Source organism: Macaca thibetana, chromosome 2 (genome assembly GCF_024542745.1).
Source record: "Macaca thibetana thibetana isolate TM-01 chromosome 2, ASM2454274v1, whole genome shotgun sequence".
Taxonomy (NCBI): Eukaryota; Metazoa; Chordata; class Mammalia; order Primates; family Cercopithecidae; genus Macaca; species Macaca thibetana.
This window is the reverse complement of record NC_065579.1, coordinates 145,359,901-145,375,655: the sequence shown is the minus strand read 5'-3', so window position 1 is coordinate 145,375,655 and position 15,755 is coordinate 145,359,901. Positions and strand designations below refer to the sequence as shown.

At 50.0% G+C, this 15,755-nt stretch overlaps 3 protein-coding genes and 1 non-coding gene across 4 annotated transcripts in view; all 4 read right to left on the bottom strand.

The window, feature by feature from the left end:
- ISY1 (ISY1 splicing factor homolog) overlaps window positions 1-2,842 on the bottom strand; it is a 285,043-nt gene extending 282,201 nt beyond the window's left edge. Inside the window, exon 1 of the mRNA XM_050781805.1 lies at window positions 2,823-2,842. The gene's annotated coding sequence lies outside the window, so the exon portion shown is untranslated. The remainder of the gene's footprint in view (window positions 1-2,822) is intronic.
- Window positions 1-15,755, bottom strand: part of MBD4 (methyl-CpG binding domain 4, DNA glycosylase) — a 332,365-nt gene that overhangs the window by 277,087 nt on the left and 39,523 nt on the right. The gene's annotated exons all lie outside the window — the stretch shown is intronic.
- Window positions 10,420-10,558, bottom strand: LOC126949518 (small nucleolar RNA SNORA7). Its single transcript, XR_007723797.1, has one exon. It is a non-coding gene; the product is annotated as a small nucleolar RNA SNORA7 (small nucleolar RNA).
- The window catches only part of EFCAB12 (EF-hand calcium binding domain 12), a 28,103-nt gene continuing 27,078 nt past the window's right edge, over window positions 14,731-15,755 (bottom strand). The window contains exon 9 of the mRNA XM_050781812.1: window positions 14,731-15,255. Coding sequence (XP_050637769.1) covers window positions 14,997-15,255 — 259 coding nt within the window. The 3' untranslated portion in view covers window positions 14,731-14,996. The remainder of the gene's footprint in view (window positions 15,256-15,755) is intronic.

Sequence of the window (15,755 nt, the reverse complement as noted above, 5' to 3'; positions counted from 1 at the left end):
GTATTTTTTGTAGAGTCAGGGTTTTGCCATGTAGCCCAGTTTGGTTTCAGATTCCTGGGCTCAAGCAATTACCTCACTTCAGCCTCCCAAAGTACTAGCATTACAGATTTGAGCTACCACACCCGGCCCTTAGACACTATTCTTAATTTCTGTGTACCTCAGTGCTGCCTGGCTGTCTGTTACAAGGCGTACACATTTTTTCTCCTGAACAGATTTATTGTAAGGGTATAGGAATGTGAGACACATTTGAATTCCTGGTTGGAAAGTGAAGAAATCCGCAAATGTCTTGTCCCTCTCATTCATTTCCACATAATAAACACCTGTCATGGGCCAACCTTGTGCCGAGTTCAGTGGGCACAGAGCTGAGGAGAGAGGCCGACAGGAGCTCACAGCCTGCTACACTTCATAACAGAAGCTGCTCTGTGCCCCAAGCGTGATTTATGTTAATGCTACTCTAGATCCTCACGTTAACTGAATGAGGCAGGTACTGTTGCTCTCCCTATTCCATGCGGGAGGAAACTAAGGCTCAGCGAGATGATGCCACGTCCCCATGGGTCCACAGCCAAAAGCTCAGTGGAATTCAAATACAGTCTTGTCTCCTAAGCTCATGCTCTCTCTGCCAAGTACCCTCCCCACCCACATGTCATAAGGGGCATCTGTATGTTCTGGGGTAAAGGGCTTGTTCGGAGCCACTGCCCAAAATGCCCAGTGCTGCTGACTCTCACTTGTAAATCCACTGGCCTGGATCTAGGGGTCTTCACTGAAGGCAAGGAACATAATTTTCCTCTCCACAAAAGTAACTGATGGCTGTGGGGTCCAACTATTGTCATTTGTCAGGTCTTACCAAGGTCAAAATGCCTGCCTCGCCTCGTGTGCTATGAGCTGGGAAATGGGTTAAAGTAAACTCTTAACAATGTCTCTTAAAAAACAATGAAGTGCCTTCAAGTGCACCCCACATTGACTGCTCGGGGCTTAGTTGCCCATATCTGGGTGCTCAGCATAATTCCAGAGAACTGCGGATGCTCAGTGGGTGCCTTTTGGATAGGGGAGATGTTCTTGTCCTGCTAACGGGGGGGGAAGAACCTGCCCATGTTGACAGGCACCTGCTTGAGTGCTACAGATCGTTTCTATTCATCACGGTGATATCCCGGGGCCTAGAATGGATATGGACTCATTCTCATGCCTAGTAAAACCTTTTTTTGGGGGAGGTTTTTTTGGGTTTTTTTGCAGAGATAGAGTCTTGCTAGGTTGACCAGGCTGGTCTTGAATTCCTGGGCTCAGGTGATCCTCCTGCCGCGGCCTCCTAAAGTGTAGGGATCACAGGCATGAGTCATCAGGTCCAGCCGAAATCTATCTTTTATCTCACAGCAAGCTTTTAATTCATTTCCAACTATTATGAATTAGTTTGTTTCATAAGCCTGAACTACGTGCAGGATTTTTGAAAGATGATTTCTCTCAAGTGTGGAAGTATGTTGCCTTCAGTCCTTAAAACTTTCACCAGCTTGTCTAAGAGTTTGATTCAATGTCTCATCATCCTCTGTATGCTACTCTTGCTAGAAAACAAGCAAAAGGAAACTGCTAGGGCTCAGGGTTTGAGTGCTACTGAGTGTTTACAAATACTTGAGCTGTAGACAAGTGAATGTTCCCTGACACAGAAGGAAGAAGCTTTATCCTCAGCTGTGCTAAGTGTGTGTGTGTGTGTGTGTGTGTGTGTGTGTGTGTGTTGTTGGGGACATCACTTGCTTCAGAAGACAGTGTTACGTGATACAAGGAATATCTGGAGTCAGACAGAACTGCATCCACATTCCAGCTCTGTCTGACCCTGACCCGTTCCTCTTCTTGAGTCTCAGCATCCTTCACTCTAATACTTGGGTAGTGAGACCTACCCTGAGGGTCACTGAGAGGAATAAAGGGGCCATGTGTGTATAAGTATATACCCAGAACCTAGTGGATGTTCAGCATGCGGGATTTCTTACTTTCTCTTTAAAAGTAGGGACATAGTGAGACTTGTCATCCTATTTTATTGGTCTCCCTCTTGGGAAGACCTAAACATTCTCCTGCTCTGTCATCCCCATGAGCCACAACTCTGCCAAACAGGGCTTGCAGATTTGGGAGCTCTCTGGAGCTTAGGGGTCATAGATGAGTCAGAGCACACACTATTCAAACTATTCTGTCATAGCCTTGGAATACACAGGAAAGCAACCCTGAGGAATTTCCATTAAACAAACAAAGGTTTGCATCTTTTTTTGATCTTTGCTTGTCTGGTAAAACCTGCTTTTGTTGTCAAGCATTCCCAGCGGGAACCTGGGGGAGAGAGACAACAGCCAGGAGCCAAGCCCAGATTCCAGTAGGAAGGTCCAGGGGCCTCACTTGAAATAGCCACATCTAACCTTTGTAAAGGCTGCTTCCTGCCCATGGCTGCAGAGGCCATTTCCTGTGCTTCTAATTTTTCCAGGAGAGGAAGAAGCGGGGAGAGACCAACAATGACCTGTTTCTGGCAGATGTGTTTTCCTACCAGGGGAAGTTCCATGAGGCCGCCAAACTGTACAAGAGGAGCGGGCAGCTTGAAATGTGTTGGAAGAAAAGCTGAGTGTTAGGAGAGAAGCTGAGGCAGGGTTGCATGTCTGCTAGACTTGCTGGCTCCTTGCTTCTAGCATTCCCATTATCTCAAGCAGCCATATGTTTCTCATTCACTTGATACACCATTTCCTTCCAACCCCCACATCCTCACCACCTGTTTCTTTGTTTGAGCAACAATAAATACAATAAATAGTGTGGGCTCCCAGAGCTCGAGGCCTTCCCAGCCTCCACACTTGTGATGGCCCCCTGGTCCCACTTTCTCTCTTAAACTCTTTCTCATTCCTTTGACTCCGTTGGACTTCGTCGCCCCCACGACCTGGTGTTGGGTCTGATCACCCCAACAGAAATGTACGCCGACCTCTGCATGTTTGAGTATGCCGAGGTAACCCACCCCATCCCAGGCCCAGGCTCTGGCTTAGAGCCCACTGGTGTTATCACCCGTGGCGTCCAAGTTGTTTTCCAAGACTGGTGCAGACAAAAACTAGCAATGGTCTCAGAAAGGATGTGGGGAAACTGGTAAGTAAACAAAGGACCCATCTACAGTCACTGGTTGAAACTCACCTAAAACCGACCTTTAACACTGACACCAAAGGGGCAGACTATGGCAGTTCAGACCTTCATCAGCGACAGAGCTGGATGGCTGTGGGTCTGCGCCAGCACAATCCCTTCATTGATTTGAGGGTTCAGTGCTTCAGGGCTGTCTCCCACAAATCCTCTCAATCCTTGTCAGAAGCTGCCAAGAATTGGTGTCTTCAGGCGGGAGCCGGTCCTGCCAGTCATACAGGACGACATGGTGCCTGCCAGCCAAGTTTCCCATAGCACCTGCTGATTGTCCTGGGCTTCTCACTAGGCCTCTGGGAAGTCAGGCAGAGCCTCCGCCCTCCTGTGTTAGCGCAGCATGCCTCACGCCTACCGGCTGCAGAGTAGCTACCATGTGGTTGCGGTGGGTGATGGCGGAGATTCCCCTTTGCCTTGGGATGGCCCTTATGAACCTTAGTCCCCAGCAGAGCTGGGCCTTTTAAGGCAGGTGTGGGAGAGGAGCTTCCTGGACCTGGCTCCTGATGGCTTCTGTGGGAAGGAGTTGCATTAAGGAGCCCAGACCAGTCAAGACATTTACAGTTCAGCCTAAGCAAGGTTCAAAAAAGCTTGAATGCATTGAGCAATGAGGGTCTTCCTTCTACAGAGGGGCTTTGTTAACCTGCCTTTTCCGGGAGTGTCAAAAGTGGCTCTCAGTGTGTTATGAAGTGACTCATCAGCCACAACCTATTAGTGGGCTACTAATGGTAATTCTCCAGCTCACAAGTTCAAGATGGAAAATCTTCCCTTTTTTCTGCTTTTTTTTTTTTTTTCTGAGACGGAATCTCGCTCTGTTGCCCAGGCTGGAGTGCAGTGGCACGATCTCAGCTCACTCCAAGTTCCGCCTCCCAGGTTCACGCCATTCTCCTGCCTCAGACTCCCGAGTAGCTGGGACTACAGGTGCCCGCCACCATGCCCGGTTAATTTTTTGTATTTTTAGTAGAGATGGGGTTTCACCGTGTTAGCCCGAGTGGTCTCGATCTTCTGACCTCGTGATCCACCCACCTCCCAGTGATGGGATTACAGGCGTGAGCCACCACGCCCGGCCTTTTTTCTGCTTTTCTAGATGGCTGTGCTCTTCCACCATGTTTGATCCTGGGGCTTAAGGTGTGTTGGTGACCTGTGATGTTGCTCAGGACTTACTGTTCATCGGGACTTGGACGAGCTCCTGGGCCCCAGCCTGTTTTTCACCTTAGTGATTTCTTCACTCCGTACCTGAGACGCAGGGTGTTCAGACTCCCTCTGCCTTTTCCTCGTCACCTTTCCTACCCTCCCTCAGGCCCCACCACAGACACCTAGAAGATTTTATAACACATTCATACTGAGATCACCAGAGTCAGTACATCTCTGCCTCCGGGGATAACAAAATTTTAACTCAGGATGAACCCTTAAGGGATCAAGACCCTAGAGGTATAATTTAGGCTTAGGAACCCCTGAAGCCTCCTCAAGGAGGCAGCTGTGCTGCAGTCTGAATTTGAGAAATATGTACATATACATTATGTGGGGGGTGGGGGAGATCCAGTGCTGATTAACATGGCATGTTTTTGTTTACTTGAAAATGGCTTCTCAAGATTCAATCTGGTTTTCAGAAAATTTTTAAATTACATTCCCACGTACAAATAAATTGTATGCTTTCTGGATAAGTGACATGTTTATATGGTGATAAAGGGAATTATAATGCTCTTAACTCTTATGTAGTATGTTCTTATCAAAATCACCAAGCATGAGAACACTGTTTAGTCTCATTCATCACTCAACACAGCCTCTTTCTGTCCACTTCAGGGCCAAGTCTTTGCCATGGCCCCAGATAACGTGTAACTTAGCTTCAGGAATCAAAAAGTCTTTCAAAACCCAGTTTGATGAGCCTTGAAGGAAGCTTTTAGAGCCACCTTCAATGAAGTCACACCTCCCTGAGGGTCCTGCTGGACTGGAGGAGGCTTCCTGAGCCTGGGAGCCGTGTGCTTGGATGGTCTCCTTGGGTTGACGACCCAAGCTCATGGCTCCCTCTCAACCTCTAACCCTTCTTAACACAGTCACCCCTAGTCTCCTGAGCACTTGTGAAGTCCCTTTGGAGGACATTTCTAGTCTCCTAAGATGCCTGTTTCCCCCAGCTGCCACCCTCATTTCACCAGCCAGGTAGGCAGGGTTTCCAGCTTCGTGCTAGCGTACAGAATCCGCGCTGTAGCAGCTGCCAAAAGGAGAGGTGTGTCTGTAAAGGCCCAAACTAGGCGGGGACAGTGGCTGCTTTCCAAACCCCTTCCCTTTGTCGGCTCCTGGGAGAACCAAAGGCCAGCCAGGGGGCCTGTCATCTATTGGGTCCCAGCATCAGCGTATACAATGCCCTTCCCTCCCCTTCTTAAAACACTGGTTCTCAGGCCAACCTAATATATGATCTTAGGAGCTACACAATTACCTTGAAAGCAAATAAGGAAAAAAAGCGAGCTAATTGTTCAAGTGGATTTTTAGCATACATTGACTGCGCTTTCCTGACACATGAGCGTTAATCATGGGGAAAGGAGTGCTTTTTTAATTCTCAATGAGGCTGACACAAAGCACTCTCTGCAGGGTACATTATTCCTAAGACAAACTTAGGGGTCAGCTCCCAGTTTCCCTTTTTGAAAAGCTCCACCTTTAAAAGCTGCCTCGACTCTAGCAAACTCCCACATGTATATTTTGGGTAACTACCCTGAAAAGAGGTGATGTTCTGAGGCTGTTTTTCACACATTCTATGGCCAGCCCAGAGAAGCTGGGCATACCGCTTCAGAGGGCCCCTGCTGAGGCCAAAGGAACACAGGCTCTAGGCCTGACCCCTGAGCCTCCAGGACCACAGTCGTCTCTTCCTTCTCAGATCCTCTCCTGAGCACCTTCCCTGCCTCAGATCTCCCCATGGTCTCCTGCTGTCCCACGGTCGGATCAGGTCCTCACACCTGCAGACCTGACCTCAGGACAGGATCCCTAACCATTCAGCTGAGAAGCAACTAACCAGAGAGAGTTTGCTTATTATCTGTTCCAGGCAAGTAACTGGGGCAAAGACCATGCAATGATTCCCTAGTTCAGGGCACAGAGTGTTTGCTGGTGATTCAGAGAGGGCATGGAGGGCATGGAGGGCCGGCAAACTGTGAGTCATTTTGTTTGTATAAGTTTAGGGGAACCCATGCTCAGCCTACTCTGAAGCATGTGGTGTCACCCATACGATCTGAATAAAGATGACAGGTCTCGATATTTGGAATTGTGCACCAGGTTGTCTCATTGCTGTTGAGGAATAATCATGTATTTACCAAACTATGTGAGAGAGAGACAGCCTGATCATGAACCCCCAAGCCTGCAGACTTCATGTGCAGGGCCCCAAATAGTCTAGAAAGTCGTTTAGCCAATGAACAAATGCCCATTTGTGAGATGGGAAGGAAGCACTGGGGGCCAGTGTCCTTGACGCTGTCCCAGGATCCCCCAGGAACACCTGCAGGGCAGCCTGAGATCACTCTTCCCGAGACCTGGGACTCCCTCTACTCAGCCCCTCAGGGACGGGCCCTGCCTGCCTCCTGGTTGCCTGCTTCAGCCATGTGGAGCCTGCCCTTGCTGCTAGAAAAGCCTGATGTAACGCTGGCACAGGAAGTTCTGATCCAAAGTGTTTTTGTTTGTTGTGCTTCCTCAGGATTTCCTTGGATCTGGAGACCCCAAAGAAACAAAGATGCTAATCACCAAACAGGCTGACTGGGCCAGAAATATCAAGGAGCCCAAAGCCGCCGTGGAGATGTACATCTCAGTAGGAGAGCACGTCAAGGCCATCGAGATCTGTGGTGACCATGTCAGGATTGACATGAAAGTTTCCATCTGTGCCCCAAGCATTTGGCAGCATGTCATCACATGCCACCTCTTGGCTTTGACAAGGAAACAAATTGTGCTTCTCTAAATATTTAAAGTAAATGTGATAGTGATTGGGTTTCTTGGGAGACACAGAGGTTGCCTGTGTCTAGAGTTCAGAGCAGGCGCCACAATCACCTCTTCCTTTAAAAGGCAGTCATTGAGGAATTCTCACACCTTGGCCTCCACTTTTCTGTGAGAATTCCTGCACCTGTGGTGGAAAGAGCGCCGGGCCACTTCCTGGCTGCTGAGTCTTGGGCTGGGTGCTTCACCTTCCCCCCAGACTTTATTCTCATCTGAGAGATGGAAATAATCGTGCCCACCTCTTAGGGACCTAAGTGACAGGGTTTAGGTATTTCAGCAAACCTTTATCCTGCTTCCCCACGGCATGGGGCCCCGGGGTCTGGCACCCCCTCCCTGCCTACCCACCCGGGTGGCCTTTCCTCTTGGCAGCCAAGCCCCAGGGGCCCGTAGCCAGAGTCCAGGGGGAGGAGGACACGTGCCTGGCCCCTCGGGAGTCCGTGGCTGTTTTGTAGGAGCTGGTGCCCTTGTGCTACCGCTGCTCCACCAACAACCTGCTGCTCAACAACCTGGGCAACGTCTGTATCAACTGCCGCCAGCCCTTCATCTTCTCCGCCTCTTCCTACAGTGAGTCCCTGCATCCTGAGCATGTGGGCGGGACAGCCTGTGGACCACTACGCTCACTCCACTGCTCTCTGGCCTCAGGACGTTGGGCAATGGCCAAAGGCCTCTGAATGTCCCTGTTTATGAAATGAGGACACTCTGACACCCAACTGCCTGACACAAGGAGTCACTGTCGGTGTTCCCACAGATAGGACCCACTGCTGCCCAAAGCTGAAGCACCCACTCTGGGAACCTGGCACAGTGCTGTACATAACCAAATGCCCCAGGAAGAGAGTCCGATGGCTCTTCATTCAGACTGGGAGGCTGAGATAGGTTTTCAAGGCCCAGCTCCTTTGATGTTGACAGAGGATCAGAAGCTCCTTCCCAGGAGCTGAGCAGAGGCCATGCACACACACAACTGCCCATGCACACACACACACACACACACACACAGAGACGGCCCCTGCACACACACACGCACACACACACACACACACAGACTGCCCCTGCGCACACACACACGCGCGCGCGCGCACACACACACACAGACTGCCCCTGCGCACACACAGAGACTGCCCCTGCACACACACACACATAAACACACAGACTGCCCCTGTACACACACATACACAGGCTGCCCCTGCACACACGCACACATGCACAGAGACTGCCCCTGTGCGTGCGCGCGCGCACACACACACGGAGACAACGCCTGCGCACACAGAGACTGCCCCTGCACACATACAGACTGCCCCTGCCGCCTCTGCTTGCCTAGTTGTTTAAACCTGTTGTTCTTGTGCAGGCATGGTGGCTCATGTCTGTAATCTCAGCACCTTGGGAGGGCGAAGCAGGAGGATCAGTTGAGCCCAGGAGTTCAAGGGTGCAGTAGGCCATCATCACAGCTGTTAATGGCCACTGCATTCTAGCCTGGGCAACAGAGTCTCTAAAAACAAACCATAAAGACTACCTAGCACTAATGTCCTGTGACCCCTCTTTGCACTCTCCACCTCTGTGTAAGCACTCTCTGTCCACAAAGTCTTCCTCTTAATTCTCCCTCTAGTTCACATTTGGCTGTAATGCCTCTGTGCCCCTGAAAATACCCCTTACCAAAGCATAAAGGGCCCCTTAAGGTCTGAGGCCTATGTTTGATCTTCCCCGAATTCCCTCATAAATAAAGCAACATTCTGGAAACAGCCAAAAGATATTATATTGAAAACCGGTGATTACTGCTGTGTTCACTGTGTCAAGCAAAGTCCATTTTTCTGGTCTTGGGTCTCCAGAGTTATGAGGACAAAAGTCTCTCCCCTCTCCAACAAAGGAAACACACTGAACTCCCCAACAGCATTCTCTTTTTCCTTTTGAGATGGAGTTTCACTGTTGCCCAGGCTGGAGTGCAGTGGCACGATTGTAGCTCACTGCAACCTCTCCTTCCGGTTTTCCCACCTCAGCCTCCCGAGTGGCTGAGACTACAGGCGTACATCACCACGCTTGACTAATTTTGTCTTTTTAGTAGAGATGGCGTTTCGCCAAGTTGGCCAGGTTGATCTCAAACTCCTGACCTCAGGTGATCTGCCCGCCTTGGCCTCCCAAAGTACTGGGATTACAGGCATGAGCCACCACACCTGGCCCCAACAAGAATTCTCTAAACTCCTGCAAGGAATGACTTCAGGTTCCCTCAGAGAATGTCAGCTTCCCAAAATGCATCCCAAGAGTTTCCAGAGTTCCTGCCAGAAGTGCCCACACAGATGCAAACTTCTGAGCCCTGAAACCAGAGATGGGCCCAACTCACTTGTTGCGTATCAGCAGCACTCCCAGCTGCTTGACATTGTGGACCAAGAACTTCCGGAAGCCACTGGGCAGCATGTGCTTTCTGGGTTTTTTTGCTCCTATAACCAATGCTGGACATCATATCAAGATCTGGCCCTTGAACCTTCTACAAACCCTGTTGTCAATCCCTCGGGGTTTCCGCCAGTTACACTGAAGGAAATAACACACAGGTGGGTTAGCGTCTGTGCAGAGTGCCAACTGTTCCTTTGGGGAGGGAAAACAGAACCAAATGAAAAGGAAGTATGCCACACAGCAGTTGCCTTTGGTAACAGGACTTCACTATTTCCTTACATGCTTTTTTGGTGGGAAAAACCAGGAGCTCTTGGCTTTAGCCATTAGGAATGCAGGCACCCCTGCCATTCTCACTCCCAAGAAATGGAGACACCAATGGGATGCGAGGGGACTGTGTAGATACTGAGATGGCGAGCACAGCTGCAGACACTGCTCTCAGCACCTCTGAGTTTTCCTGTCTATAAAATAGGGCTCCTGCTGTCATAAGGCAACCCAAAATACACGACACAAATGCAAAGCCCTCTAAACACATCGAAACAGCCAAGTGTCCCTTCTAATTTAAATTTCACTTCATACACCAAGAGACTTGAGACCAGCACTAGGGCACACTGGGGGAGACCTGTATTTCTACAGAAAGCTCTTCCACAAACCAGTTCATTGGTCAAAGGTAATCCCGACTAGGTGATGTCAGAAACCGACAGCCTGTTGGAAACTTCTTTCTTCACCCCACACCTATTTCCATCCCAGGACCACATACCTTAATTTTGACATATTGGTCTGACTGGTGCCGGATGAACTTCTTGGTTCTTTTTTTGACGATCTTGGGCTTCACAAGGGGTCTGAGGGCAGCCATGATGCCTTTTGGGAAAGAAGCAGCCCCAGGTGAGGAAGAATCCTGGAAGGAGGCTTGGAAGGAGGTTTTCCCACCCAGGGATTGAACACTGTCGCAGAGTGTCTTCCAATCGCCAGCTACGGAGCAAGCTGGGAATGGAATGGGTGCCTCTGCCAGGCTTGCTTTCCCTCCCTTTCCGAAGCTGGCAGAATACTAGGCACTCTCCAGACGCGATCCCAGGAGGTCAAGGGTCACCTCACCCACTCAGAGCCCAAAGAATGCCAACAGCTGAGCAAACCAAAACTGACCCCGAGATACTCTCAATTTGCAAGGGGCAGCAAATCCCACCCCGCCAGTGTCCGAACCCCAAGATGGTCCTTCCGGTAGTACTGGCCTTGACCATCTACTTGAACTTGCGTCTTTTCCTCACCTGTAAAATGGAGAAGACACTGTGCGCTGAATGCCTGCAGTGCCTGTCACAGGGTAAACGGTCAATAAAGAAAAAACCTTCTAATTCCCCAGGGAGCTGCTGCGCTACCACACCCTCAACACACACAAAACCATCATATCCCTCTAAGGATGCCTCAAACCTGGAGATCTTCCAGTATCAACTCACACCTTCCTCAGTGTGGTCTTCCGAGCCATTCATTTATTTCCTACAGCAGCACCCCTTCTGTTCTCTTTGCAGCCATCAATTGGCACAGAGTGGGTACTCAGCGAACCACTATTCAAAACGACTTTGCCTTCTGGCCCATGATATCCTTGAAGGCGAGGGGGAAGTTTCATCTTTATATTCCCAGAGATCCTGACTATCAGAATCTCTGTTAACAACTGAGTGAGCGGACCTGCACCCCATCTTTTTTTTTTTTTTTTTTTTTTTTTTTCAGTCCCACCATAGCAGCCCTAGGGTCACAGACTAGAAGAAAAGGAGCGTGGGGCCATGGCAATGAACGAATGCACGTGGGCCAACATCAGTAAGCACGGTATAAACCAAAAATTAAATTCTAAGCCCCCAACCCAACTGAATGGACTCTTGCTCTTGGCCAAGGGCATTCCTAAGTTAACCTGAAAAACTAGTTCAGGCCAAATGCGGGGTCAAACTTGCCTCATTATGCCCTTCTCCCTATGGAAGTCAGGCACAGCTGACCAGCATTAACATTAAAAGCGATCCCAAGACAGACAAAACAGACTTTGTAGCAATAAGATACCAAATTTCAACCTGACTCTAGTATAGCATCACATGACAGACTGCAGGCCCTGAAAGAAACAGAAGTACTTTACTCAAAAATATATTTCTTTGACACATTCTGACATGGCCCTGTAAAGCTGTCTCTTGGGACAATCTACGTTCTGTAGTGAATCCCTCTCCCTTTCCAGGTCTTCTCCCTGAGCCAGGAGAGACTCCACTAAGAGTATGGCACCTTTTCAGGTCTGATAAGAAACACCTACAATCTAGTCTCTTTGAAGCCCGCCACCTGGAGGATTCATCTGCATAAATAAGAATCTTGGTCTCCACAACCGCTTTTCTGAACCCAGGCATTCCTTTTTGTTGCTTCCAGGTCTTTGGACAAACTTGACCAATTGTCAAACCTAACAATAGCCTGGCCCAGGCCCCCGCAACACACCTCCTTAAAATGTACAAAACCAAGCTGCACCCCAACCACCTTGGGCAGATGTTCTCAGGACCTCCTGAGGGCTGTGTCACGGGCCATGGTCACTTATACTGGACTCAGAATAAGTCTCTTCAAATACTTCACACAGTTTGACTCTTTTCGTCAACGGACGCAAAGCCCAACCACTGCCCCCGCCCCGGTCCCCGCTGCCTGCTTCACTCTGTTCCTGTAGGCGCTCCAGCAAGCCGACAATACCCACAGACACACAGTGGTAGGGAAGGCCTCCTTACCAGGGTACACACCCGGATTAAGACTCACCCAGGTCGGGCGCGGGGGCTCACGCCTGTAATCTCAGCACTTTGGGAGGCCGAGGCGGGCGGATCACTTGAGGTCAGGCGTTCGAGACCAGCCTGGCCAACATAGTGAAACCCACTCTCTACTAAAAATACAAAAATTAGCCAGGCGTGGTGGCGGGCGCCTGTAGCCCCAGTTACTTGGGAGGCTGAGGCAGGAGAATCGCTTGAACCCGGGAAGAGGAGGCTGCAGTAAGCTGAGATCGCACCACTGCACTTCAGCCTGGGCAGCAGAGTGAGATTCTGTCTCAAAAGCAAACAAACAAAAACAAACAAACAAACAAACTCACCGAGCCAGAAAAAGAAGCGCCGAGAAAGAGACAGTGGACAAGAGAGCGCCGGTGCTGATGGGAGGTAACCTCTGGGTCCTGGCAGGGAAAAGGTAAGCACTTCCGGCTCCGGGTCCTTTAAAAAAGACACGTGAAAGAAATGGTGCTGCAAAAATGCCGAATTTAACTGGTTTTTTTTTTTTTTTTTTTTTTTTTTTTTTTTTTTGAGACGGAGTCTCGCTCTGTCGCCCAGGCTGGAGTGCAGTGGCGCGATCTCGGCTCACTGCAAGCTCCGCCTCCCGGGTTCACGCCATTCTCCTGCCTCAGCCTCCTGAGTAGCTGGGACTACAGGCGCCCGCCACCGCGCCCGGCTAATTTTTTGTATTTTTAGTAGAGACGGGGTTTCACCGTGGTCTCGATCTCCTGACCTTGTGATCCGCCCGCCTCGGCCTCCCAAAGTGCTGGGATTACAGGCGTGAGCCACCGCGCCCGGCGAATTTAACTGTTTTAATAGAGATTAACATCTAAGAGTATAAAGGGAAACTTATCCTCCCTGCCCTTGGCACTAGGTAGAAATTTGGAATTCTTTCTGAGTTAACACCTGGTGTAGGGAGGAATCTACTTCCGCCAGAAGTTGAAGCCAATCTAGCGTTTGGGCTATTTCCGGTCGTGTTTCTTCTACTCCGAAGTGCACCTCCTAGTGGTCAGGAGAGAACAAGACAGATTTCCCAAAATTCCCTCACTGAATTTACATAGTACATAGTAATAAGATCGAAACTGCTAACATGCGATGGGGTTCATAGGCCTACCACAATTCTATAATGTACCCCTATTATTGTCTCTATTTTGCATATGTGAAAGGAGAATTTTGGAGATTTTACTCCAGGCTCCACGCTTCTAACCGTTATTCTAAACTACCTTGTTTTGTTCTGTTGGTTGTTGTGTAGAGCCATGGTTTCATCGTGTTGGCCAGGTTGGTCTCCAGCTCCTGGTCTTCAGTGATCTTCTTGTCCTCGCCTCAGCCTCCCGAGTAGCTGTGCCCAGCTACTGTCTAACTTTTAAACTTGTTCTTGATTTGCTTAGCTTTTTTTTTTTTTTTTTTTTTTGAGACGGAGTCTTACTTTGTCGCCCAGGCTGGAGTGCAATAGAGTGGCATGATCTCGGCTCACTGCAACCTCCACTTCCCAGGTTCCGGGGCCAAGTGATTCTCCTGTCTCAGGCTCTGTAGTAGCTGGGATTATGGGTGTGCACCACCACGCCCGACTAATTTTTTTTATTTTTAGTAGAGACAGGGGTCTCACTATGTTGGTCACTGTGGTCTCAAACTCCTGACCTCAGGCGATCTGCCCGCCTTGGCCTCCCAAAATGCTGGGATTACAGGCGTGAGCCACCGAGCTGGCCCTTGGCTTTTAAGATTATTTTGAAAATCAAATTTCAGGAGCAAAAAAAAAAAAACCTCCTAGATTCCACTCCTGGAACACAGTACAGATGTCACTGGCGATCTTGACAGGGGTAGTTCCAGGGACCCGAAGGGGCCAGAAGTTAAACTGGATTGTATTGATGAGTGAATGAGAGAGGGGTGAGAAGGGTGTGTTAGTAACTCCATGGTGAGGTTTTGGGCATGAAGGGAATGGGAAGTTTGAGGAGATCCAGAAAAGTGGAATGTCTGAGGTCACATAGCTGGCAAGCCGTAGCGTTGGGGCTAGAACCCTGCTGCATCTGTGGCTATTCCATACCTCATGAATCGTGCTTATCCTGCAGGCTGTATGTAGTGAGATGGGATGTGGAGCAGGGAAGCACACTGCTAATGGCAGCCTGCATGATGCGTGTCATGAAAGAAAAGGTCTTGATCGGTTCAAGTGGGTTCATTGACTGGGAGGGTTCATGAACCAGACAGCCTGCCCTCAGTTTCCAAAGACCCAAGAGATTTGGAAGCAGTAACCTGATGGCTCAGTCTTTGTGGGGTACGGGACATGCTGCCACCTCACTTCACAGAGGAGAGCACAGGGGTACCCACACTGCTTCCCTGTGGGCACTGGGGTCCCAGGACAAGAGGCTGAAGGTGGCCTGCAGTCATCCCTGGAATAGCCCAGGGAATATGCCTGTATTCCCCCAGGCTCAAGTTTTCCCCCCCGGCCACAGCTCCTGAGCAAGAAATCACATTAGCTGGGTCACAGGTGACGTGAGAAAAACTCCAACCTGCTTTATTTAGAAAGGGCAGAGGTCAGGGGAGGGAAATAGTCAAAAACTGTATGTCCTTTCTTAGACACATCAACCCTCTGAGACACTGGACACTTGGAGTCTAGAGGGAACTGGGCCCCGGCTACCCCTCTTTGAAAGAATTTCTTTAGTCTGACTCTTTGACACTCCTCTTGTGTCTGGGCTCTGGGCCGCTGGCTGCACCGGCTCCTGGCCCAGGAAGGCTGGGCCCGGCAACACCTGGCACGCTCTAGTTGATGTAGTACACCTTGGCAGCATCATAATAGGCGCGGGTCATGTAGTTCTTGTTCCTAAGGGGCCACCAGTGGTCAGGGTGGTAGGTGGCTGGGTAGACATGGGGCTGGTGTTGAACACAACTGAAGAGCGCCAGGCTCCGGTCTGTGGCCACAGTGGGCAAGTAGAGCTGCAGCTTATCCAGAAGGTGACCCGGCCAGAAGGAATTGGGGTGGGTTTGCTGCAGACTGCTGGACCTCCTCACCTTCAGCTTCCTGGAGAACAAGAAGACACAGGGATGGTTGTCATGGCAGACAGGCCAGGGCTGAGGCTTCATCGCAGAGCCCACTAACTGTGACCAAAGCGGAGATTTAGCCCGTGCCAAGCACTTCAGCACCTCAGTCCTCCCCACAGTTCCATATGGTCAGCGCTGTTATCCTGTCGACCTCACCTGTGAGGACCCAGAGGCCTGGAGAGGCCGTTGTACCCTGAGCAAGTGGCCAAGTGCAGGCTTCACTCCCTGTCCAACGCCTCTAAAACTCAAAGCCTTAAGCGCCACCATCTGTTATCTGGAGGCATTTTAATGTGGTGTTTGGAGTACGGCCCCTGGAGCCGCCCTAGCTGGGTTCAGATCCGTACTCCACCACTTCATAGATGTGTGACTCTGAGCATGATATTTGCCCTTTCTGTTGCCTCAGTTTCCTCCTGTGTAAAATGAATATGCTTAGTGTCACTTCATAGGGCTGTTGGGAGGATTTGAGTGAGTGGACACATG